This window comes from Solanum stenotomum, chromosome 6 (genome assembly GCF_019186545.1).
Source record: "Solanum stenotomum isolate F172 chromosome 6, ASM1918654v1, whole genome shotgun sequence".
In the NCBI taxonomy this organism is placed as follows: domain Eukaryota; kingdom Viridiplantae; phylum Streptophyta; class Magnoliopsida; order Solanales; family Solanaceae; genus Solanum; species Solanum stenotomum.
The window spans coordinates 51544736-51572687 of NC_064287.1; the positions used below are offsets into that span (position 1 = coordinate 51544736).

At 32.4% G+C, this 27952-nt stretch overlaps 3 protein-coding genes across 3 annotated transcripts; all 3 read left to right on the forward strand.

Moving 5' to 3' along the window:
• Positions 1-11172: 11172 nt before the first annotated feature.
• Positions 11173-16640, forward strand: LOC125866938 (LEAF RUST 10 DISEASE-RESISTANCE LOCUS RECEPTOR-LIKE PROTEIN KINASE-like 1.2). Its single transcript, XM_049547329.1, has 4 exons — positions 11173-12311; positions 15085-15117; positions 15206-15457; positions 15533-16640. The coding sequence occupies exons 1-4, from the start codon at positions 11534-11536 to the stop codon at positions 16510-16512; spliced, it is 2043 nt and encodes a 680-aa protein (XP_049403286.1). The 5' UTR covers positions 11173-11533; the 3' UTR covers positions 16513-16640.
• Positions 16641-18114: 1474 nt separating this feature from the next.
• Positions 18115-21510, forward strand: LOC125866939 (LEAF RUST 10 DISEASE-RESISTANCE LOCUS RECEPTOR-LIKE PROTEIN KINASE-like 1.1). Its single transcript, XM_049547330.1, has 4 exons — positions 18115-19037; positions 19130-19174; positions 19405-19635; positions 20236-21510. The coding sequence occupies exons 1-4, from the start codon at positions 18308-18310 to the stop codon at positions 21216-21218; spliced, it is 1989 nt and encodes a 662-aa protein (XP_049403287.1). The 5' UTR covers positions 18115-18307; the 3' UTR covers positions 21219-21510.
• Positions 21511-25331: 3821 nt separating this feature from the next.
• On the forward strand, positions 25332-27794 carry LOC125869395 (LEAF RUST 10 DISEASE-RESISTANCE LOCUS RECEPTOR-LIKE PROTEIN KINASE-like 1.1). The gene is made up of 4 exons (XM_049549976.1): positions 25332-25926; positions 26052-26096; positions 26350-26601; positions 26680-27794. Exons 1-4 carry the CDS (start codon positions 25338-25340, stop codon positions 27645-27647), a joined length of 1854 nt encoding a protein of 617 aa, XP_049405933.1. The 5' UTR covers positions 25332-25337; the 3' UTR covers positions 27648-27794.
• Positions 27795-27952: the final 158 nt, after the last annotated feature.

The following is a 27952-nucleotide window of genomic DNA, read 5'->3' on the forward strand; positions in this document are numbered from 1 at the left end:
ATTTTTGAATCTCCATGAATTATGGTGGAACGAATAGAATCTTTAATTCTTAAACAGAGATTCAACTCTATGCTTCAGTAGAAAGTTAGTGCCTTTGGTTCCCCTTTAGTTTGTCTCGCGATGTACAAATTTGAATTAGTCAGTACGTCGATATGAGTATCACTTGGGGTGAGAAATAAAAATAAAATTGATTATGGAGCACATACATTTATTTTTTTCAGTATGCGCAAAGGGCTTATTATTTGAAAATTATTTTATTACTACTAATATATGAAAAATTATTCAAGAATTAATGAAAAGTGTATCTAATATATTTAATACTATCATATAAAACTTGTGATGTTATTTTCATAAATCGTACCTTTAAAAAGTGAGATATTTTATCAACCTTCAAAAAGATAAAAATATTTTAGATCACATATATATGTCAAATACAATTATTTGCCTTTCTAACATTAAGGCAAAAGTTTCATGGTAACATTGGAATATATATATCTTTTATCATTGATAATTCGTACTTTTTTATTTATAAGGGATAAGGGTCTGAAAAATATCCTAACTTTGGTCGGATTTGCTGTTGCGATACTAAACTTTCATAAGGACCTATTACCTCCCTAGACTATTTAATACCGTATTTTTTACCCCCTAAAATATTTAATAGTGTATTTTTAAGGTATATATGTGCCCACGTGGACACATTACTATTTATAATTTTGCATTATTTTTTATGTCCACGTGGACAAATATATATGTTTAAAATACGGTATTAAATAGTTTAGGGAGGTAATAGGTCCTCATGAAAGTTTAGTATCGCAACAGTAAATCCGACCAAAGTTGGGATATTTTTCAGACCCTCATCCCTATTTATAATGAAATTCAATAAATTTGATTCTCCTAAATTTTACTAAAAGTTGAAAGATATTCCACTAAAATTTCTTTTTATTTAAAAGGTTCAAATTTAATTAAAGGATGAGTGATCATATTCATCCATTACAAAGTAATCTTTATTAATGGATAGCATGTAGTCGTTTTCAACATGACTTCTGATGACGATCGTACAAAAAGTCTAATTAATTTGTGTATATGTTTCAAAAAAAATATTACAGTTTGAATCTTAAATTTATGTTACATTTGTTCTACCACCATAATGATAGGTAATTTGTACTCATTTAAAGTGTTTCCTACAAGTTGTTATTATAAAAATATTACTATAGTTTTCAGCATATTGGATCTTCCAAAATATGCTTGGACAACTGATTAATTATAACAAAAAGATTAGTACTTTATTAATTTATTTATTCACTAAAAGATAGTGCTGATTCTACATGTGCATCATATTGGAACCCCACTTTGATATAAAAATGAAATAAAACATTTTTAGGGATTCTATTCACATTTAATCAAAGGATTTATTAGTTACTTATTTTTTTTGTAATAAAAAGAGTTATATGTAGTTTCTTTTTAGTCAAACACAAGATTTTTATATGTGAAAAATATTGTTAGATTCACTTTTTTGCTTCGATTATAATTTTTTTTAATCGAGGGTCTATTAAAAATAAAATCTAATTTTAAAAGATACGAAGGATATAGCGTATTTCGTTTGCACACAAATACAATACTATTATTATATTATTATATGTCATAAATATACAAATCATTGTCATACGTCGTAATTAAAGGCAAAACTATGGATATAAACACAATTTTATCCTCCAAACAAGCTAAGGGACAAGATTAATTAAAAAATTAAAGATAAGATTTGACACTAATTAAAATGTCACTATAATTAGATAACACTCTTATTTTAAAAAAATTCATATAATACTATGTCTTTATTAATGAAAACGTCCAACTTACCCACAAAATATTTGGTATCCACAATTCTCACCTAATTGTTAGGATTTGTAGGTCCCTATGGTCCATTAGATTTATAATTCCTCATTTAATTTGCAAATTGGATGGTTAACTAATAATTAATTCATTTTATGGAGTAGATGGACAATCAATGGCTATTTGCACTTTTTTTTTAATCGTCGAAAGTTGCAGTGTGGTAGATATTCTTAATTAGAAATTTTAAATTCGAACTCTAAGAATAAAAAAAAGAGAGTTATACAAGCAACACTTTAAATTTCATCTTTAAATGAACCTTGTGCTACATAAATTTGAGTTATTCGGGATCAAAATGGTTTACAGGATGGCACATGGGATTTTTTAAATAAAAAAATTGGTCTTCTATGTTATCTTTTTTTGAAAAAAGTCTTTTTGTTTAGGTGATAATATTATCATAGGATCTCTTCACCCTTAGCTAGAGGTTCCGAGGTAGAGTCTTGATAATAAAATATTTTTCAGTAAAAAAGTGTTTTTTTACATGCTAGAAATCATTGCGTATAACTTCGAATATAGACGACAGAACTAGAGGGAGAAAAGGGCTCATTTGAACTTTCTTCATCCGAAAAATTAAACTATATATACTAATTAAGATCAAGCCTTCACAATATCCTTATATAATAGATGATAAATTTTCTTGTTAATATTATGTACCTAGAGCTATGTCGTAATAAAATTACATTGTTTATACGTGTCTTTCTTTTTATATATATAAAAAGTAGGTATCATAAATGAAGAACAACGGTAAAAAAATTCAATCTTTGCCACTTACTTTGACTACAAGATAATTAAATAAATAAAAACTTAGAAAATATTCAATTCAATATTCTTTTCTAAGTTAAAATTGGGGTACCTTTCAAAACTTTGAAACAAATAATGATATTAAAATGAAGCAATATTCATGACCAAACATTTAGAGGAAAAAAACAAGAATTATAATCAGCAACAAAAAAGACAAAAAAAATTACTTTTAATACCTCTTGTTGTGACATGTTGACACTTCCTGTATTTTTCTAAAGTTGAGAAGAAACAAAAAACAAATGATAAAAGATTTAGTGATGGCTTAGCTCGATTGAAAGAAAATTGTATAATCAATAATATAAATTAACTATTTGATCATTATTAGTAAGGTGACGATTAGTGTTGAGTCTGATGATCAAATATATTTGAATTGAGGCACAACCTAAACTTCTACTGGAGTGAGCAATGAATTTTTTCTCGCAATAATAAAAAATTTATCTAAACAATATTATATGAAAATTAAGCATCAACTAATTTTATATAGGCTGCTAAGATTTAGTTTTTAGCTATTTGACCAAATTCATAAAATAATTGCAAGTGATTTAGGTGTTGATAGAAATTTTTGGACTCTCAAAGACATCCTTTAAGTTTTGGTGAACCTAAATATTTAACGTTGTTAAAAAGCTTTGTCTTAGCCCCACATTTTTTCAATTAAAAAAAAGATAATTATAGGTTGTGTTATTTGACTTTTAAAATTTAAACTATTCCTTAGTAAGTGATATTTTATATTTATATCTCTCAACAAAAAATGGAAAATATTTTTTGGTAGTTCATAAATGTTTTAAAACTTTCAACATCTTTAATATGATGGTTTTTCCATCATCCAATCCACACAACAAATCAAATGAAACCTAGCAAAAAAAAAGTGAACACTTTACTGAGGAACGAAGTAGCTCGCCTAAAAGAAGAGGAATGAAGCTTCATGTTTGTTTTTCTTCAAACCCCAATCCGCTCTCGCTCGCCGCTACTAATGGGATCTCGGTTGATTTCCCTTTACAAAATTGGTTTCCCCCCATTAGTTTTGTTTATAAAGACAATAATTCGATTTAAACATCAAAATGTGTATTAAAACAAAAATTCGTATGGAAGTGAATGTAATCTTTTCATTCTTAATCAGAGAAATCAGATTCATGTTTTGAATGTGAAATAAATCTTGATAGAGAGTACTTAATTGCCTCTTTAATTAGCGTTATACAATAGGAATCTGAATTAGTTAATATTCATATACAAATAACATACCCCAGATGGAAAAATCAAAATAAATGAACGAAGAAGAAATCCACAATATTTATTTATTTATTTATTTCTACTTATTTTGAATTTTTCTAAATTTTAATTTTGCTTTATCTTTCTCAAACGTGTGTTGTCACAATAACATCTCTGGAAAACTTCTTACTTAATTGCATATAAATAAAACGACAATTTTATAAGATTATTACAACAAAGCATATGAAGCAATACCTCTTCTTTAGTTACTTTTTATTTTAGTAAAAAAAATATAATTTTGTAGGATAAATATATGATTAAAATTATTCTTAAATAAAAACAAATTTCAAATCGAACAAGTTAAATAAAACAAATAAAATACTTATAACAATAATATCACATATAGAGGAAAATATGAAAAAAGAACTAATAATTTTATTACCAACGCTTACTATAGTAATCGAATCAATTTATTTTCACCTTAATTGTTTCATCCGATATTTTTTAATCTTTTACCAATATAAATAAATATAAATAAGGAGCTAATAGTTTTTCTTTTCCAATTGTATCCCACACGACGGGGTTGTTGGTAGTTGGAATTTATTATGTGGAGGACACTATTAGAATTTGAGGAAATTAATATATTTATAAAACATTATTTATTTATTAATTTATTTATTTTCATTAATTTAATAAAATTATGGGGGTCACATTCTCTGTTTCGACGCGGCGAAACAGGGAGGAAATGTATCTGTCGGATGCGATTTCCTTGGCGACACGCAATTCGAGGTGATTAAATATCGACAATCCTTAAATTTATCACTTTCAACTACAATATTTTCGATAATAAAATAATTTGTAGTATTAGTTAGAACATCTCAATGTGTATTAACAAAAATCGTAATGGAGTGATAAATACTTATTTAATGTAGGGTCTGATTAAATTTAATTTTGTGCATTGCAATGTTTATTTATGAAGGAACGATGCTTTCAATAGGACTTTTTTCATTCCGAGAAGTTCAAACTCGATATCTATGACTAAGAGTAGAGAAATCTCAGTTATCCTATCATAATCACGTTGATCCTACCACTAGCTTTAATTTAGATACACACTTTTGAAATAAAAATGGAACAGTCAATATTGGGGATTTTTTTAGCATGTGCCTGTTGTGTATTAATTTGTTACCACATATTTTTAAGTGCATTTTGTGATCCAAAGTTTTTATAAAATAATTGTCACATTCAAGTATGATAGTTATAAATAGAAATTATTTTTCTTTATAATTATTTTAGCTCTTATCATAGCTTCAATCAATACTTCAATATTATTACCGGTCTTTACTATTTATTCCATTCATTAACTTTTAAGTTTGCAAGAAAATTCACTCATCAATAAAACACATACCCCCTCCCCCTCAACAACTTACTTATTTCCGAATGACATCAATTTGAAAAATAACTTTTGCTAGAGAAAATAGGCCCCATATAACGTCTTCCATTCACGTTCCATTGAACGGGTCACATTATATGAAAACACAAGATATGGTGAAATGTGAACTCAAAAAGTTTAGTCAACTATATGGATATTGAGTCCGACAGTCTGTAAAAAATAATCGTAGTTAACATGATATTAAGTTCAACGATGCAAACAAACTAATTAAAATGATACAACGTTAATTTTAGTTAACAACGAGTTAATTGATTTGATTTCTTTATATTGAAAATCTATAATCGAAATGCATATAAACAAAGAAGAAGAGAGAACCAAATATTGGGCCCAAGCACTAATTGGGCTTTCTCTAAATGTTACTAAAATCAGCTCACTATGGAACAAAATCTTAACATTTTTAACCAATCGACTAAAAAAAAAAGGTTACTCACATAACCACAGTTAGTGGCGGAATCAAGTAGTGTCAAGGGGTCAATCGAACTCCCTTTGTCAAAAACTATGAAAAATAGAGGAAAAAAATGNNAAACAATTGGGGCTATTTTAATAGTTTTACAACTTATGGGATTTTTATGTTTATATGAAAATATACAACACAAAAATTCCATATCGCATGTCCAAACAAACCTTCAATTTCATCTCATGATTCCATATCATGATACCATATCATGATTTCATATCATGATACCATATCATGATTTCATATCATGATACCATATCGCATGGCCAAACGGGCCCTTAATATAGGGTCTGATTAAATTTGATTTCGTGCATTGCAATGCTTATTTATGAAGGAACGATGCTTTCAATAGGACTTTTTTCATTCCGAGAAATTCAAACTCGATATCAATGACTAAGAGTAGAGAAATCTCAGTTATCCTACCATAATCACGTTGGTCCTACCACTGTGCCTGTTGTGTATTAATTTGTTACCACATATTTTTTAAGTGCATTTTGTGATCCAAAGTTTTTATAAAATAATTGTCACATTCAAGTATGATAGTTATAAATAGAAATTATTTTTCTTTATAATTATTTTAGCTCTTATCATAGCTTCAATCAATACTTCAATATTATTACCGGTCTTTACTATTTATTCCATTCATTAGCTTTTAAATTTGCAAGAAAATATTATTCACTCATCAATAAAACACATACCCTCCCCCCCTTCAACAACTTACTTATTTCCGAACGACATCAATTTGAAAAATGACTTTTGCTAGAGAAAATAGGCCCCATATAGCGTCTTCCATTCACGTTCCATTGAACGGATCACATTATATGAAAACACAAGATATGGTGAAATGTGAACTCAAAAAGTTTAGTCGACTATATGGATATTGAGTCCGATAGTCTGTAAATATTAATCGTAGTTAACATGACATTAAGTTCAACGATGCAAACAAACTAGCTAATTAAAATGATACAACGTTAATTTTAGTTAACAACGATGTAATTGATTTGATTTCTTTATATTGAAAAATCTATCCAAATCGAAACGCATATAAACAAGTATAAATTATAGGAACCACATATTATAAGTACTAAATAACATCCTATCCCTTCTAGTTTTCTATTTACCAAAAATCCCTTAAAAATGATGTTTGCGGGATACATAGCGTTGTGCACGGGATACATTAGGTTTGATATATTCCACATAGCGGGATACATAGCGTTGTGCACGGGATACATTAATTAAGTTTGATACATTCCACATAACGGGATACATAGCAATGTGCACGGGATACATGCGGGATACATAGCGTTGTGCATGGGATACATAGGTAAATATGAGATTTTTGAAAATTTTGAAATAAGTAGGGATAAATGGATATTAAGGTAAGTAAAATAGTGTAGTTAAGTAATTTATCCCATAAACAACAAAGAAGAAGAGAGAACCAAATATTGGGCCAAAGCACTAATTGGGCTTCTTTAAATGTTGCTAAATTCAGCTCACTATGGGCTACAGCCCAAATTACTAATTATTACTCTTAAGAATGGAACAAAATCTTAACATTTTTAACCAATCGACTAAAAAAAAAAGGTTACTCACATAACCACAGTTAGTGGCGGAATCAAGTAGTGTCAAGGGGTCAATCGAACTCCCTTTGTCAAAAACTATGAAAAATAGAGGAAAAAAATGATATATTTTTAATTATATGTGAGATGTTGAATCACGTTGACATGAGATAGGGTTTCAAAATTGCTTTTAAGTCCTGTGTTCAAATTACACTTGTGACACTCGAGATTTTATTTTTTTAAAATTCCCTTATATAAATTTTTGATAACCCATCACTAACAATAATAAATTATAGTCGTTGTCAGAGTATACTCAATATACACATTAATTATAGAATAAATATATTGACTAATAAGTTCATGTGGGGTAGAGTTATAAATTAAAGATGTAGGGTTATTAAAACTTACCTAGCAAAAATAATTTCTAATTTATCTTTTAATTTTGCTTTCATAGCAAACACAAGAGAAATTTAGAAAAAAAAATATTTAAGAGGAAATTTCAACGTATTCTAATAAGTTGATTAAAATTATAATCGTTATGAAAACTGATTTTTTTTCATTTAGTTATAGGGTCTACATCATTAAAAAATTTCAATAATTAAAAGTTAAAATGAAAAATACATATCACTTAATCATAGTTATAAAAGAACATAATATCTTATTTTTATTAATTTGATGTAAATAAATATTTTTATCAAAATAAAACAATTAATTTATTTGTGAAACGTCTCTAAATAAAACTATAGTGTATGTGGATATTTTTGAACCACTTCCTTCGAAAAGGGGAAAAATTAAACTTTGACAATAGAATCCAATCGAGTGGCCATAAATGAAAGATCCAATGACATGTCTATCAAGATATTAAAGGTGATGTTGGCACCTATTAAAGTTGTGATCGAATCGTCAATATAAATATATTTTAAATTTTAAATTTTTTAATTTTATTAAATTTGTAATTTTAATTATAGATTCACGATTAGTGAAGTTGTGTGTAATTTTTAAAATTACTGTTCAAATTTCAATAAAAACAAAAGTTAATAAATAATTTTTTTCTCATCCATTTAAACCTTGGTGTAGAGTTATCAAATACTTGAACTGATTTACAAAAGCGGATGCAGAGGTGATGACTTGATAATATGAATAAATTCATTAATTTTAGTTCAAATTTTGTATTATTTTTTTAAAATTATTCATATATATGATTTATTAATTTAGAATGCAGTAATTCAGAAAAGTAAAATCTTTGGATCTATAAAATTCAAATCCTGAATTAGCTATCTTTATTGATGAAACATAACATGTACATAATAAAATGATCGAGGTACGCCCAAATTAATTCAACAATAAAACGATAAAGATGATTTTGACACACATATATACGGTATACCATTCATTCCATTTTTTAACAAAAAATATTTTATTTTAATAACTCATCATATTGACCTCAGATTAACGGCAGAAAAACCTTACCATCTCAATCATACCTTGAATAATGATTGCAGCAAATATTAGTTGAAATTTTGGCATTTAAGTCTTGTCTCAATCCTTCCTAATCACAATACACCCCCTTTGGCTCATCAATATCAAGTCTTTTCTATTTTGTATCACTTACTAATATTGCTTCATAATTTAGAAACACATTAATTATGTGTGAAATCAATTTTTTTCCATTTTATAAAAGTAAATTTCTAACACTTGTACTTTAGCTTAGAGAAAATGACCTTTTAATTAAACTAATACTTAGGGATAAGGGTCTGAAAAATATTCTAACTTTGGTCGGATTTGATGTTGCGATACTAAACTTTCATGAGGACCTATTACCTCCCTAGACTATTTAATACCGTATTTTAAACATATATATTTGTCCACGTGGACGTAAAAAATAAGGCAAAATTATAAATAGTATTGTGTCCACGTAGGCACATATGTACCTTTAAAATACACTATTAAATAGTTCAGGGGGTAAAAAATACGGTATTAAATAGTCTAGGGAGGTAATAGGTCCTTATGAAAGTTTAGTATCACAACAACAAATCTGATCAAAGTTGAGATATTTTTCAGACCTTTATCCCTAATACTTACTATAATTTCATTTCTTTTTGTACATAAGTACTCTTCCTATGAAATAAAAGAAAAGGTACTAAACCAATTGAAATTAAAAAAATTGAATAGTGACTCACCAAAAATAGAAAATAAATAAATATCACTTCATTTGAGGTTCACGAATCCTATTGGAGGGAGATAATTCAAAAAAAGTGATTCGATATAGCAATTCAGGTTCGTTTGTATTGAACGTTGCTATTAGATTGGACACGTGTTAGTTATCGGATATATAATTCAAAAGTCGTTTTGATTCACTGATTTAATATTTGCGAGGAATAAAAATATCATATAACTTGCATTCCAAATTTCTAGAGATTGATGAAGGAATATTTGTTTTAAAAAAAGGACTTTCAAACATTTCACAATTGCTTTAAATTTGTAAAGTTGAAAAGAATGTGATGATCATCATGTATCAAGCACGGGACCGTTACAAGTGAGACAAAAATAAGAAAATCAAAGAAGGGACATATTCTATCTTTCTTGTTTCATAAACTTAAAAGATGTAACAATTTAATATGTTACATCATATGTGTACATTCCAAGCTTAACTTCAATACTTAAAAAAATATGAAAGGTCAACAACAAGGAAGAGAAAAGTCAATGCTTGAATCTGAAAATAATAATAAATCAACTTAGTAAAATATAACTCAAACCTTAATCATGGATATTGCTTAAAGAGAATAAGATCTTTGTTTAGGAGATTATTTTATATAAAAAGACGTGTGGAATAACAAAATTTATCTTTTGTATTTTTGATATGAGATTTCAGATATAAACTTTGGAAATGAAAGAATTTCTAAAAGGAAATGTTTTTTCTTTTAATGGATTCGTCTATAGGTGACACAAATTTAAATTAATCAAATAAATTTTTGATATCATATAAATAACAAATCATTTCGTACTAATAATTAACATATACTTCCAATGACAAGCGGATGAATTTCATTCTTGGAAGAAAATGTAAAAAAATTACCATTCAACTTTTTATTATAGTTTAAATTACCTTCGAGTTGGAGCTTTCCAAGAAGTCAAATAGAAAAAAAACAGTTTTTTTCTTTCACAACGTGTAAGTAATGCTAGATAAAAATTCAAAAGTTTAATAGACAAGGATATTATTCATTTTCGAATAATACTAGAGTAAATTTGACCCTTTTTCCTCTTTTAAAAAACCTTAGAATATTTAATCCTCTATTGATTCTCCAATTTTTTGAATGATTAAAGCCTTTTGAGCATATAATTTGGTTTAATACAAATGGACAAAAATACCCTTCATAGATTAAGCTCTTGTTTGGGCATAAATTTTGGCGATCAAACTTGAAAATTGAAATTTGAGTTTTAGATTTTAAAGTTTTATTTGAATACACATTTTACATGATTCATTTTTTGTAGTTTTATGAGTTGAAGTGAGTTTTCTTCTCAAAACTTAATGAGCCTGATTTTGAAAACTTGAAAATACTGAAGATTGCTTCATTTAAACTCTGATCAAATTTCATAATTAAATAAATATTTGAAGATAAATTTTAAAATTTGATTTAAAATTTATAATCAAACGTTAGCTCAAATTTTTATAGCCAAATATATATATATATATATATAAACATGATTATTCAAAATCTATGACGAGAAGCTAGCTAAAAATCCATTCTTTCTTCTACGGGTAGCTGCAAATTGCTGCAGACATATGAGCAAGAAACTCGTGTCCCTCTTTTATTGTAATATAATATAATATATCCTCTGTGAATATGACTAATCTCTCTAAAGCAGCCATTTTTATTGCAATTTAAAGCTAATTAATCATCAGTCAAAAAGTTTATTGGTCAATAAATGCAACTTTTTTTTTTGGTTCAAAAATTATCTTGAAAATTCAATCTGTCTGAGATATGAGGTAGATACATAGTCAACCCTTATGTCAGAGCCAGTTGCAGAGAGCAAAAAAATCCATCTTTTTGCTTAAAAAATCAATCTTTCTTCTATAGGAAAAAACCCAAGAAACCCCTTTTCTCTTTGTAGTATATTTTTCATTATCTACTTGTTTAGTTTGTATATTTTCAGCTGTTTTCAAGATTACAAATGAAACAAGGAAAAAGGTATTTCTTGATAGTATCATTAAACCTTTGTGTTTTATGCTTCATTTTGCAAATAGATAAATGTTGTGCTGTTGATCCACAGTTTGTAGTATGTAATAAATCAGTAAATTGTAGATATGGTCCAAGAATAAGCTTTCCATTTTATATTGAAGATGTTCAAGAATCTTATTGTGGGTACCCTGGATTTGGGCTATATTGTAGTGAACAAGGGTTTCCTGCTGTACATATAGCTGGAAATGAGTATGTAGTTGAAGATATTAGATATCAAGATCATACTTTTCAGCTTAAAAATTCAGTCTTTAACAGTAGTGTAAGGAATGGATGTGTTTCTGATATCAAGAATATGTCACTCGATAATCGCCCTTTTCAGTTTGTTAAGAAATCAAAAATTTACTTGTTGTCGAAGTGTAATGGTTCGATATCTGAGAATCTTTCGAAGCACATGATTCATTTTGGTTGTGGTGGAGAAAATGTGAATGATTGGGGTTATGCAATGTTAGCTGATGATGAAAGAGTTGAGTCTGCATTACAAGTGTGTGAAAAACATGTAATGGCACCAGTAGAAATGCTTGGTGATGAGGGAAGTAATCGAGATGTTGACTATCTGGGGATTTTGAGAAGGGGGTTTAGATTGAACTGGACGGCTGCTAATTGCAGTGAATGTGCAGAAAGTAGAGGACATTGCGGATTTGATGTTATCAATTATCAATTCAAATGTTTCTGCACTGACAGGCCTCATGCATTGAGTTGCAAACCTTCCAGTAAGCCCCTATGACCTTATCTAAGTTAATTTCCAGTATAATTATGCAGCACCTTATGCTATGACTAGGCACCGTGCTTTAAAGTTTTTTCGTGTGATAGCATGATGATTTAAGTATCAAGATACAGCTAAATTAATCGAATGGATTAAGCTATGGATGATTAAAAATGTGTTTACTACAAAGTGCAGCCAAGGAAATATTCTTATAGCTTCAAAGGATAAGTTAAATTTCCAGTATAGTTATGCAGCACCTTATCTTATGATTATGCTCGGTGCTTTAGGTTCTTTTTGTGTGATTACAAGCGCCCAAAAAATGTAACTTGATTTAGGCATCATGATACAGCTGATTTAATCCTTATTCGTAGTATTATTTAGTAGTCGCGTAGTTTCGTATTCTTTAATGTGTATTACTATCTGTTGCTTCATTTGCTTTATATCTTGTTATTTTGCTGTCATATTTTTCTTGGAATCCTGCTATGAAAACGTTTCTTTGAGCTGAGGGTCTATCGGAAACAACCTCTTACCCCAAAAAGGTAGGGCTAAGTGCAGGAAGTATCCTTATAGCTGCTAATAACTTCTCTACTGAATGGTGTCTAGTTTTGATTAATCCAAGCGTTTTCTGGTTTGATATTTTGTCCTGTTAATCTTTTTGTTACACCAGTATTATTTTGTTAAGTATACAAGGATACCAATTGAAGACTTCTTTAATTCTATTCTCAATCTAATAGGCCACCGAATCTCATTTTTCTTAACCCATTCAACTTCACATTTCGAGTACAAAATTACAGACTCAAGGTCTGTTAAAGGAAAACCGCTTGTGATCATATCTGATTTGAGCTTTATCTATGATAATTCATGTCTAAGAAGCGATCTTTAATGATACTTATGAAGGACTAGGTTAATAGTTTGACATGATTAGTTGAAGTAGGCTAATATGAACTCAGCAACCGGGTTGTTAACAAACCACAGCTGTAATTAGTATGTATACATTGGCTGCACATATTGAGCAGTTGCTTGTTTGACGGAATCAGAACTTACATTATTGACTTTAATATAGGTAGGAAACTGCAACATGTAAAACCTAGTCAAACTTAAAATAAGAATAAGTAGAACATTTCAGAAGTATGTAATCAGGAGCTGACTTTTATCTTACTTTAGTAACTTTAATATTGGTAGAAAATTGCAACAACTACTATGTTTTATACTTGGCATACATTACATATTATTTTACTTGAGCCGAGGGTCTATCGGAAACAACCTCTCTACCTTCTCAAGGTAGGGGTAAGGTCTGCGCACATACCACCATCCCCAACCCCACTTGTGGGATTACACTGGTATGTTGTTGTTGTATACGTTACATATTATTCCCTCTTACTCATCAAGTACCCTTTTTATATCTTAGATATAAATCCTTGTTTATGTGGTTTTGGTTATTTACGCCACTTTACTAAACCTCCAGCAGTCACTAAATTACCAAAAGTATCTCCTATGAGAGCCAATCATTTTGGTTAGTGAATGCTGGCATAGTGAGTTATTCGTGCATAGCTCTTCTGAGGTTTTTTGCTTTTGATTGCATCTCCCTTCATGTTTGGCTCAATATATTATAGTAAATCTTTAATTGTTTCAATAACTCTATTCCCATAAAGTGCGCCAAAAACCCAATTGCTTGTGCTTCAAATGATGTGAATCATCCCTATCCTGTTTTAGACAGCGGGAAAACCAAGTCGATTGTAGTGCAATGCCTTGAGAGTCATATGTTGTTGCACCAGTTAAAATAGGAAAAAGAAAAGCAATAAGAAATGCCAATAGATAGACTATTTAAGGTTGTCAGAAAATGAATTAATACTACAATGATCTTGGAATAAGTTAGTGGCTGTGAAAGGACAGCAATCATTCTGGCTCTGAAAATGGTGAACCTGTTTGTTATTGCTCTGTTAGGTTTTGCCAGAATCATTGCTGGATGGTAACTGCTACTTACCAAGCTTCTAATTTAAGATTCTAGGCATAAGATACTGATTATTTGCAGAGTTATAAAAGCTAACAACGATCAACGAGGCTTTCATGTGCATCATAAACATCAAAAACTCTTCTCTTATCTATTACACCTGCTGTCCCATGACTTGACACGGAATTTTAGAAATAAAGGGAGACTATTGAATCTCATGGTCTTAAATCAAAGATGTGTGTAGTCCTTTTAATCTTGTGGTCTTAAACTTGCCAGGTAGAATGTTGGAATTGGAAAATTTACTAAATATAGAAAGAGACACTCTTTTTTGGACATACCAAAAAGGAAAGTAATACATTTAAATTGAGACGGAGGGAGTAGTATAAACTGCATAATCTGATTTGGAGAGGATTATATTCTATCCTGTTCTTTTACTACCTGTTTGCGTTTAGTATAGTTTGGCAATAGTGAGATTATAGGTGAGTTTTCACTTATTCCACTCCCTTAATTCATGGTCATAGAGTGCTAACTTGTCTGAGATTGACCTATGAATTTTTCTCGTATGGTTATTTTCGGTGCTGTTCTAAATGTAGCATTAAAGAAAACCAATGTCTAAACGACAATCCTTGGACATTGCTAAAGATCGTATAGCACATCCAGAAGCAGTTGCCTACTGGTCCAAAACCAATAATTATAAATGCATGTCCCTGTATGTCCATTTCCATCCACTGAAACATTTTATAAGTTCTATTTCTTTCTTGTCAGATGCAGATCATTATTTTTTGATACTACCTCCTCCACGATTTGTCTGACATTACTTCATTTTCAGGGAAATATAATTTGGAGTTGATTCTTGGCTCAGGTAAATCAGTACTGTATTATTATTATCCCTGAATTTGACATTTCAACATAGTTCCACATCTTGTTAACTTCATTTTTGTCTTTTTCAGTTTTAGGTGGAGCTGTGTTAATAATCCTTGTGGTCACTTTCATCGTTTGTTGTTACAAGAAAGAACACAAAAGTTGTTTGTACTTCACCTCGAGAAAAAAATCTTGTGATCGTTCCTTAACACATGATTTTGATGGAAGTAGTAATTACCATGGAGTCTCGGTCTTCTCCTATGTTGAACTTGAAGAAGCTACAAGTAACTTCGATTCCTCCAATGAACTAGGAGATGGAGGTTTTGGTGCTGTTTACTATGGTAAGTATCTTGAAGCAAATCAGATGTTCAAATGACACGACTAGATAGCTAAATTTGTACTACCTTTCTTACTAGGTAAACTTAAGGATGGGAGAGAAGTTGCAGTGAAGCGACTTTACGAGCACAATTGCAAGAGAATGGAACAGTTTAAAAATGAAATTGAAATTCTCTCTCGCCTAAGGCATCGAAATCTTGTTACCCTTTATGGTTGCACATCAAAGCACAGCCGTGAACTCCTCCTTGTTTATGAATACATTCCCAATGGAACAGTGGCAGATCACCTGAATGGGGATAGAGCAAAGGACGGATTCCTCCCATGGCCTATCCGCATGAATATTGCTGTAGAAACTGCTTGTGCATTGGCTTACCTCCATGCTTCTGACATAATACATCGCGATGTGAAGACTAGCAACATACTCCTCGACAGCAATTGTTGTGTCAAAGTTGCAGATTTTGGGCTTTCGAGACTTTTTCCGAATGATGCTACTCATGTCTCAACTGCTCCTCAAGGGACTGCTGGATATGTTGATCCAGAGTATCATGAATGTTACCAGCTCACTGATAAAAGTGATGTTTATAGTTTTGGTGTTGTCCTTGTTGAACTTATCTCATCAATGCCTGCTGTTGATATTACTAGGCGTCGACATGAGATCAATTTGGCCAACTTAGCAATAAATAGGATTCAGAGATGCGCATTTGATGAGCTAATTGATCCATCTCTGGGATTTAAATCAGATGCACAAGTTATGAGAATGACTACTTCAGTAGCAGAGCTAGCATTTCAATGCTTGCAGCTTGAAACGGACTTGAGACCAAAAATGGATGAAGTACTAGAGACACTTAAACATATTCAAGGCACCTATACGGATCAAATCAAAGATGAGAAGACGAATGACTCAATTGTTGATAACACAGAACGTAATGGTGAAAAAGTCCCTACTTCTCCTACATCAGATAAAATAGTTTTGTTAAAGAAAATGCATTTGCCACCTTCACCTATTTCTGTAACTGAGAGCTGGGTTAGTAGCTGTGGCAGTAGTAATGTTAGCGGGTGAAATTCTTACACTCTTTGCTTTCATTTCAACATAAATGTTACAAATATGTACTCATTGATAATCTGTAAAGGAATAAGTTGCTGAGACGTTCTTTTTATCTTTATTAGTTTTTACTCTTGTTCTTTGTTTGCTGTTTTCTGAACACAGTGGAGTGTAACTATTGAATATGGACATGCTTTCTGCACTAACGAGCATGCATATTTTTCACTATCCTGGATTTGAGGTTACTTAAATGAATATCAGCCACTTTCCTGGGACATTTGACAGCTACTATGTGCAGTTCTTATGACCAAATAATGCTGTGTGCATAATATTTTCTTTATAGAACATGGTGATGGAGGTTTTGGAACAGTTTACCATGGTAAGAAGCATATCGACTTGAGCTACACAATGCATCAGTTGCAAAATTCAGGAAATCAGCAGGTATTTGGCAGATTTTTCATCATGTAAAAGTACTGTGGTTTAGTAACTCAATATATATATATACACCAGCTAACAGTGCACATTCTTAGGTGAACTCAGCAATGGTAGAGACGTAGCAGTAAAACGACTCCATGGAGACATCATATCTTGTTACTCTCTGTGATTGCACATAGAGGTGCAACAGTGAACTCCTGATTTATGAGTACCTTTCACAGTGTAAAAGTTGGTTGCACATCATTTTCAGGATGAGAGAGCAAAAAATAACCAAAGTTGGCAAGTGTAGACATGCAAAATTTTATGAGATCGTCCATACAAAATTTGGAGTTTTACAATGCCTCAGCTTTGGGAACAGGAATGAACTGAGTGCCCCGAAAATGCTATCCAGTTTATGAAATCTAAATCTCCACCATAACCAAATTCCACAGATGATGGGTGGTTTAGTGGCTCTACCACAACTAACATTAGCCGTCCTGCTTTACAAAATCCCCTCTTGACATTTTGATGTATCACAAGTTTGTATATTTTAAGCCCCATTTCTTCTCATTGTTTTGGTCTCTGATTGTATGTCGAGTACATGCCTAACCTATCAGGATGTACACTGTAAATGGATCTGCCTTCCATCAACCAGTGTGAGACACTCTGTGATTGATTATTTAGCTTATGAACAAAGCTCTTCAAACTGTTTCTGATACGGAGACTGGAGTTTTTTTGATTGAGAACATCGAGTTGATTTCTTAAATGGTCTGATCATTCAACTATTGGAAATAAGTGAACAAAGTTACTTTTCTGATACAACGAAGTTACTTTTCTTTCTTTTGTATCAGAAAAGTCGCATATCTTTTGCTATTTCACTCAGAAGGTCATTTTTCTTTCTCTAGTATCAGAAAAGTCACTTATCTTTTGCTATTTCACTTGAGAGATCAGTCAAGCCGGAGTGTGATATATCCGGCTACTTTTTAAAGCACTTTGTTCACCTATTCCAAAAGAAAGTGACCCATAACCAAAATACTTACTGTTCTTACCAACTTCCCTTTATCTTATGGAAATATGATGTGATTCAAAATACTTGCCTTCTGCTTAGGAAAGAAGGTACATACTTATTAAGACTGTGCATGGGATTTTCTTTAAAACAGAAAAAAAAAGAGCACAAATATCTTATCTTATGAGTCAATGATTCAAGTCTTTACATAGTATACTTAGTCAATGAGAATGGAGAGTGGAAAAGTCTTTTATGTTGGCCCTCACTTGAGTCCTGTTTCCTTTTTCCAAAGTCTTTGTAACAAAATTCCAAGTTCACATATAGAAAAATAAACCAAATAACAAGGTTAAATTCCAATTTTCTTGCTGTGTGAGACCATATAGAGTACACAATATGGCTTCTACTTTCTTGTTTTTCTGTTGTTTAATGATCTTTAGCCTACATCAAGTACTAGGTAATTCCAAATCCAACTGCACTGATGAATTCGAGTGTGGAGACCTTGGAGCTATGAAGTTTCCTTTCACAAATTCCAGCAACCCTGAGTGTGGATTATGCAGGTTTGATTGTCATACTAAACCATATCCTAAGATTGTAATTGGTGGACAAAAATATGATGCTATAGTGAAGAAGGGTGATTTTTTCCTTATTTCAGATCCTAAACTTCAAGAGTACTTAGATAGCAGAAGTTGCAAGTCTTTTTACAGAAACTTCTCATTTCCAAATTCCCCTTTGATCTCTTTCCAAATTGTTCCTAACTTAACCTTGTACAGATGCAAACATAGTCATGACAACACCATCCAGAAGACTAATGATTCCTTTTTCAAAGATTTTGATAGATATACTGAGTGTGGAAGTTTTAATGTTTACTATCACCATCCCAATAAAACAATATTGGGAAATACTAGTGCTAAGATTAGTGGCAAACTTCCAAAGCACTGTTCACTTGTACAATTGCCAATTCCATTGCCTACACCATCAAAACCATATGCAAGTGACTTGTTTGAACTGTTGACTTCTAGTGCACTTCTAAACTGGGAGTTATCCAAAGATTGTCATCTGTGTCATGACAAAGGAGGGAAATGCCAGATAATCGATGAACACGAGTTTCATTGTTCCATGAAAGGTATATATAGTATTGTTAAGAAATAACTCTTGTTCTGCTTGTTTTCTATTGAGGTTTATCTAAAAAGATTTATCTTTTTTCCTTTACTGCAGGACAAAATGGACAAAGTAATTCGAGAATGATAATTATGGCCTCAGGTAATTAATTATCTAGACAATGACCACATTTTTATAGTAGTAGGGGCTTCGGAGCAACGGTAAAGTTGTCTCGGGTTTTGAGCAGTGGAATCAGCCACTGAAGCTTGCATCAGGGTAGGCTGTCTACATGACACCCCTTGGGGTGTGCCCATTCCCCGGCCAGGCTCCTTTTTTTTTGTGGTACACTTTCAAAGGATTAGATTTTGATTACTGTATCTTGTGTTTTCTAGTTTTAGGTGGAGTTGGTTTGATCCTGCTATCTTCCATTGTCGCCTTTTCTATCTGGTGTCGCAAGAGAGGGAAGAATGATTCGACACAATTTCATGGGGATCTTGAGGTAGAGAGCAAATATTTTGGATTTCAGGTTCCAGTTTTCACCTATGCTGAACTTAAGGAAGCCACCAACAATTTTGATCCCTTGAATGAACTAGGAGATGGAGGTTTCGGAACTGTATATTATGGTAAGTTTTTCTTTGAACCTAAGAATTATGTTAAAAAGACAGCAATTTCCAAAAGGTGAAAAGTAGCTAGTGTTCATGCTCAGTGGCGAAACCAAGAGTTTCGTTGAGGGTGTATAAACACTTTAACTTGGCCTCAACTGACAACTGGACACTCCAACTTTGAGTATGAATATCCAGGCACCTCAACCGTCTTGTGTCAGTTGAATACTCCAACTTACAAAATGATCATCTAGACACCTCAAAATTTATGTGCCACGCCAACGTTGGATGTCTACGAGACACAGTGGGGACGAGTTAGAATGTTTAGTTGCCAGTTGACACTAAGTTGAGGTATCTAGTGTGCACTCTCAAAATGGGAGTGCTTACTTGCCGTCTGAGTCCAAGTTTGAGTGTCTATTTATGTATTATGCCTTTAATATATATGTATATAACATCCTTCTCAAAAAAAATATATATGTATAAAATGTAACTTTTGACCTTTATACTTGGTATAATTTTCGGTATACACTGTATAGTTTTGACGAAGGGTGTTCAACTGATCACTTTTCACCATGTGTCGGAATCCTCAGTATCTCATTGTTATTACACATTATGAATTAGGAAAACTATATGATGGAAGAGAAGTTGCAGTAAAATGCCTCTATGAGCACAACTGCAAGAGAATGCAGCAGTTCACAACCGAAATCGAGATTCTTACTCGTTTGAGGCACCAAAATCTTGTGTCCCTTTATGGCTGCACATCAAGACGCAGCCGTGAACTTCTCCTTGTTTATGAATACATTCCACATGGAACAGTTGCTGATCATCTCCAAGGTGAAAGAGCAGCAGAGGGATCTCTCACATGGCCCATCCGTATGAACATTGCAGTTGAAACAGCCAGTGCATTGGCTTACCTCCATGCTTCTGATGTGATACATCGCGATGTCAAGACTAACAACATCCTTCTCGACAACAACTTTCGTGTCAAAGTAGCAGATTTTGGACTCTCGAGACTTTTCCCCAACAACGTTTCTCACATATCAACAGCTCCTCAAGGAACGCTTGGGTACGTTGATCCTGAGTATCACGAATGTTATCAGCTTACTGACAAAAGTGACGTTTACAGTTTTGGGGTTGTCCTTATCGAGCTTGTATCATCAATGCCAGCTGTTGACTTAAAAAGGCACAAGAACGAGATCAATTTGGCTAACTTGGCGATAAACAGGATACAAAGATGTGCATTTGATGAACTGATTGATCCATCACTCGGGCTAAACTCAGATACGCTTGCTAAGAAAATGACTATCTCTGTCGCGGAGCTAGCTTTTCGATGCTTGCAACTTGATAAGGATATCAGGCCAACAATGGATGAAGTATTGGACATTTTAAGAAAGATTCAAGGTGGAGAGTTTCATCAAAATGAGAAGACATTTGACACTAGTGCTAGTTTTAATTTATCAAAGTCTAAGAGTGTTAATATCCCTCCATTTTCCCCTGAATCTGATCAAGTTGCACTGTTAAAGAAAGTTAAGTTCCTAAGTTCATCAGATACTAATAGTGAGGTATGGATTAGTGGCTCTACCACAACAAGCACTAGTGAGTGAGTGACTATCTATGTTGCTCGGACACTCAAAAAATGTTGCCGCACTCATGTCAGATCCTTGAAAAATGCGTAGCTTTTAGAGGATCTGGCACACACCTGACGATATTTTTGAAGAATTCGAGCACCATAGGTGAATATCTTAGCTAATGTAGTTTTAGACTTCAGAATCTACTAACTCTTAGCTAAAGCATTTGAGCTTATATGAATGTACATATAATAAATTATGTTCTTGATGTTATACTTCTTTTGCTTTTTCAATTGTCAATGTTCATGAAATTACCTTCTTTTTCTGATTTTCTTGCTGGCCCTAAGCTATGTTGCTCGGACCCTCAAAAAATGTTGCTTTGCACCCGTATCAGATCCTTAAAAAGTGCATATCTTTTGAGGATCCAACACACATCGAATGATATTTTTGAAGAGTCTAAGCACGATAGCAGAGTATAGTGATGGTAATTTAACTTATACATTGGCCATGGTATATCTATATATAGGTCCAACATTGGATAAAGCAAGAACAAAGACGAGCCTCGCGCTAATACCATGTTGAATAAAATGGCGTTGGAGCCAACTCATTCTAAAAACTAATTCTCGAGATGAGGAGTATCCAAGATCATAAGACAACAATCCATTCCGCCAATCAATATGTGACACTTGACACAATCCATTTGTGTATTTAGCGGTCCATAAGTTTTGTGGACAAATAAACTGATGGGACAAGATCTATCTAGCATTCAAGTCACTAGGAACTTGAAATTGATAGGACATTCTGAGGTATATCATGCTTCAACAAAAATATAGAAATATTTTTGTTTTGCCATAATTTGACTTGAAACGAAATTTAAGAAAGAAAATAATATTTTTGAAACTTGCGATTTTAAACATACCATAACATTTGTCTAGACTCTCATTACAAGACTTTAAAACTAGTGATCTTAAGCATATCAGAACATTTATATGACTATAAAAGCATTTTACTAAAAGTAAAATGTAACGTTTTAAGATTAATCATTTTCAATATATAAACAATTCATTCTCTTTGAAAAGAGCTAATAAGAAAATAACGTCACATAAATTGAAACAAAAGGAGTAACAAATAATCTCCGCGTCCACAATTTCTATTGAAAAAATTATGTAGTAAAGTCACATACAATGAAGGGTTATCAGTTAAACTTCCTTCATCAAAAAATTATTCTGTGTATATATATAAAAAATTATACTCAATATACATATTAAAATTATTTTTTATTACATGCATATTAAATCTTAGACACTTTTAACAAAATTCCTGACTAAAAATAATCATCGTAAAATTGTTTCACAACATATAATTTCCAAATAAAAACATAGAATGAACCAAATGGAAACCTCATTCAAAGATAAAAATCGACATGTTTTGTTTTCACATGAATAAAAACAATGAGAATTACTATATACTATATATTATATTCTATATGACCAAGTCAATTATATAATATGAGTGACAAATTTCCAATTTCTTAGTCTTGATGGTCCCTTTTCTTTTTTGTCTGTTTATTCAAGACTTTGCTAATAAGTTCCAAAGTCTAGTTGAGAGTGTTGGAAAAATTTGGAAGATCAATTATTTTCTTTGAATACAAGTTGGGTCGGAGCTAAAATTTTAATTAGAAGAGTCAAAATATATATAAAATAATATACAAAAAGCTAAGAAGATTCAATACAAGGAGCGTTTTTCTATTAAACAAGCTTAAACGCGTGAATCTAACTTTGTTGGTCCAGTGAATCACAAATATCATAGAATTATAAAAAATAAAAAAATCACGAACCTTATAAGCAAAATTATTATAGACTGAGTATTCACATTGACAGGCAAGTTTGGTGCAATAAATCATAACTTATATTTAAGTTTAACAAACTCTTAATTGACCATTGAGATGGTAGTGAAATTCTCCTATTTATACATGACTTTTTAGTTATTAACCTCAATTAGTTAAATCGCCCCCCCAACACATTTACTTTGATGAAAGTAAAATTCTAATTTATGAGCTTAATTTGATATGTATAACTCTTTTACCTTTACAAATTTTTAAATAGACTCTATTATTTATCGATTCTAATCGTTGACTAAACTTATGTGCTATATTGTAAAAAATATATACAAGAGGGTGAAAATGATGATTTTGTTAAAAAAAGGGACTAAAGTGAGATGAAATACAAAATAAATAAAAGTAGAAGACAAAAAACACCATTGCCGGCAAATGTTTCCCGGGAGTCGCCGGAGTTTTGCTACCGGCGATTTGTGCTAGGGTTTGAAGATGAAAAGGAGTTTACAAACGAGGAGAAAGAGGGAAATGAACGTAAATGGGAAAAAGGGTTATTGAACCCTAGCTAGTCGGAAAATGTGAAGGGGATCACCGGAGTGATTTTTCCGGTAAATCATCTCATGTTTAGTTTGAGATATTAGCTAATTTCGAGATTATTTTGTACTCCTAAAATGATGGGATTAGTATTTCATATATTAGCCGGCGTTGTTTGGTTTGCTGATTAAATTATCTTCGGACTAATTTAATTTATTCCACCTGAGAGATGAGATAAAATAATTTTAAGTTGGATGGAATAAGGTGAGATATGATATAATCGTGGGATATTCCATCTTATCCCGCGTACTAAACGACCCCATAGTGTCATCATGTATACTAGGGTGATGACAACTAAAAATTGGTTCTTTTTCAAAGTGATGACTTTGGTACATAGTTTGCTGACTCCGTGATGCACACCATTCGTTGCAAAATTATGTGGTGTGCAGAGGTTAAATTTTAGATATTATAAGTGCATTATATAATTTTGCACACTTTTAACGTAACTTAGAAGACAATTTATGCACCCTTCGCTAATTTCTGGCTGCGTCACTGATCTTTAAAAACTTTCTTGGTAGTTTCTAGTGAGAAAATAAGCAAATGGATATGCAATGTTCTTTTTACATCATCTTACTAACTTTACGTATCTTTTAGGGTGTGAGTTGTGACTAGAACCATTTCATTTTTCGTTTTCATATTTCGAATGTATCTGCATACCATTTAAATTTCCTAAAACTGAAATGAGTAAAGTTGTTGTTAGTATACAGAGCCATGAAGTCAAGTTTTTCTACTTGCGTCAATGTGAAAGCTTCAATTTTTTTCTTCTTTGTATTGCCTTTCTTTTTCCTAATAAGTGTGATCCTTGTTATACGTTTGGTTTCTTTTTGACAAATTTTACAATTAAGCTAAAGACTATTTAATAGATCTAGGTAGAGTTAATACTGTATAATGAAAAAACCTTCAGCTAGTTTTCCTCTTCTTGCAATATGGATTTTGCTTCTTCTTTGTTTTGCTTCCTTTTATCTGTTTTTCTGATGTTAGTTCAGGCAATGGGAAGAAATGATTCAACTTGTCCAAAGTCCTTTTCATGTGGAAACCTTACTGACCTGAGCTTTCCTTTCTCTCTTTCCACACAACCTAACTGTGGAATAATGTTCTTATCTGGTTGTGATGCTAAACCATATCCGAGAATCCAACTGCTTCCTCGAGGAGATTCATACTATGCTTTAGGAAATCCATCTAATTATACAGTTTTGCTCAGGGACCCCAAGTTTCATGCCAAGTTGAGGCAAGACAAGTGTCAGGCTTTTAACAAAAACTTATCCTTGCCAGCCTCTCCTTCTATTTCTTTCGAAATTCTCCCATTGAATTTTGCCAACTTCTTCAAATGCAACAGCACTAGTAGTAGCACCCCAAACATTACCCAGAAGATGAAAGATCATTTTGCTGGTTATAGAATGTACAGTGACTGTAAAGACTTTAGCATATTCTACAAGCTTCCTGGAGGCGATGATGAAGACGTGCAAGCAGGCAATCTTCCTNTAAAGACTATTTAATAGATCTAGGTAGAGTTAATACTGTATAATGAAAAAACCTTCAGCTAGTTTTCCTCTTCTTGCAATATGGATTTTGCTTCTTCTTTATTTTGCTTTCTTCTATCTGTTTTTCTGATGTTAGTTCAGGCAATGGGAAGAAATGATTCAACTTGTCCAAAATCCTTTTCATGTGGAAATCTTACTGACCTGAGCTATCCTTACTCTCTTTCCACACAACCTGACTGTGGAATAATGTTCTTATCTGGTTGTGATGCTAGAACATTTCCGAAAATCCGATTGCTTCCTGAAGGAGATTCGTACTATGCTGTAGTAAATATGTTTAATTATACAGTTTGGGTTGAGGACCCCAAGCTTCATGCCAAGTTGAGGCAACACAACTGCCAAGCTTTTAACGAAAAGTTCTCCTTACCAGACTCTCCTTCTATTTCTTTCGAAATTCTCCCAGTGCATATTCTCAACTTCATCAAATGCAACAGCACTAGTAGTAGCACCCCAAACATTACCCATAAGATGAAAGATCATTTTGCTGATTATAGAATGTACAGTGGCTGTAAAGACTTTAGCATATACTACAAGCTTCCTGGAGGTGATGGTGAACACGTTCGAGCAGGCAATCTTCCTGCAAACTGTTCACTTATCGGATTGCCGATCCGCTCGAGATCAGATAATGGTAGTGTGTTCAATATGTTAAGCGCCGCTTTTATTGTAGAATGGAAGATCTCTGAGGACTGTTACCAATGTCACTATGGGGGAGGTCAATGCCAGACTGATATAACCAACAAATTTCATTGTACATATCCAAATAATCCACATGATCAAGGTCATCAAGAAATTTCTTCACTTGAAAAAGAATCAGTCACTCAGTGCATATTTCTTAGTGTCCTTTCTTGTCTTCATATCACATATCTATAATATTTCATAATACTTTCCCTCTTTTTCCTTTAGATGCAAAAATGGCTAAAAGAAAGTTCGGACTGACTCTGGGAGCAGGTAGTTAAATATCCATTAACTGCAGTGTCTTTTCGGTCTTTTCTATTACAGAATTTCCATGCATATCGTTTGAATTTCTTCTTCATTGTGGTAAAATCTCAAAACATTTCCTTAATGATAAAGGATGGTAAGAGAGGTAAGTTCTTTAGCTTACACAAAATGATTGGATAGTGGAGTTGAGAGGACACTTTCTTTTTCCTTGTGATGTTTTCTTTTGTCTGAAAACCTCTGATTACTGATATTTTTTTTCCAGTTTTTGGTGGATTAGGATTGGTGATGATTTGTTTAGCTGTCTACTTTATCTGGTGTTGCAAGAGGAGGAAATTTAATCCGCCCCACTTCCTCTCAACAAGGAAATTGTCATATATATTTAAAAATGATGTTGAGGGAGGCAGTATATACTTTGGCATCCCAGTCTTCTCTTATTCAGAACTTGAAGAAGCCACAAATGATTTCAATTCCTCTCGAATCCTTGGAGATGGAGGTTTCGGAACTGTTTACTATGGTGAGAGACTTCCTAACCCAACTGAGCTATGCTTCAATTCTTTCTTCACGTGCCTAATACTTGTTCATTAATGTCTAGGGAAACTTAAGGATGGACGAGAGGTTGCTGTGAAGCGCCTTTACGAGCACAACTGCAAACGAATGCAGCAGTTTGTAAATGAAATTGAGATCCTTACTAGGCTAAGACACAACAATCTGGTCACTCTCTATGGCTGCACTTCAAGGCGTAGCCGTGAACTACTCCTTGTCTATGAATACATTCCAAATGGAACTCTTGCGGATCATCTCCATGGTGACAGAGTGAATGACGGATCACTCACCTGGCTAGTCCGCATGAACATTGCCATAGAAACTGCTGGTGCATTGGCTTACCTGCATGCGTCTGACGTAATACACTGTGATGTGAAGACTAATAACATACTCCTTGATCACAACTTTAACATTAAAGTTGCAGATTTTGGGATATCACGGCTTTTCCCAAATGATGTCACTCATATTTCAACTGCACCCCGGGGGACCCCTGGCTATATCGATCCAAAGTATCATGAATGTTACCAGCTGACTAGTAAAAGTGATGTTTATAGCTTCGGGGTGGTCCTTGTCGAGCTCATTTCATCAATGCCAGCTGTGGATATGACTAGGCATAGCCAAGAGATTAATTTGGCTAACTTTGCAATAAACAAGATTGTAAAATGTGCATTTAATGAGTTGGTTGATCCATCCCTGGGGTTCGACTCAGATACCAAGATTTTGGAGATGACTACTTCAGTGGCAGAGTTGGCTTTTCTATGCTTACAGACAGATAGGGACACGAGGCCTACTATGGTTGAAGTTTTGGATACTTTAAAGGAGATTCAGATTAGTGAATTTGACAATGAGAAGAGAGCTGACTCTAATCTCAATGGAAATGAAGCTAAAATTGTTACAGCACCCCCTTTCGCTGAATCAGAAGATAAGTTTATGCTGAAACAAGTTAAATCACTACCTTCTTCAAATTCTGTTACTGATAAATGGGTTACTTGCTCTGATATAACTACTACAAAGTAGTTAAGAGTTCTATACTCGCTTTCTTTGTTATTGATGTGAATTTTGAGAGATTATGAATGTACAACTGTGAGAAGTTTCTTGAGCTATGTACCTATGAGTGAAAGTGATTCAATATTTGATTTCATTATATAAGAGCTGTCACATATACTGGCAGGTCCTGCAAAGCAGTGGCTCTGTCCAAAGACCCTCTCTTTTTGTTGTCTTTTCTTATGGGAGAAATTAGGAAAAAAATTATAAGCTTAAACTAACAAGATGAGGTACTAATGGAACTCCTGGAATGGAGGGGCCATCGTTAGAAATCTATG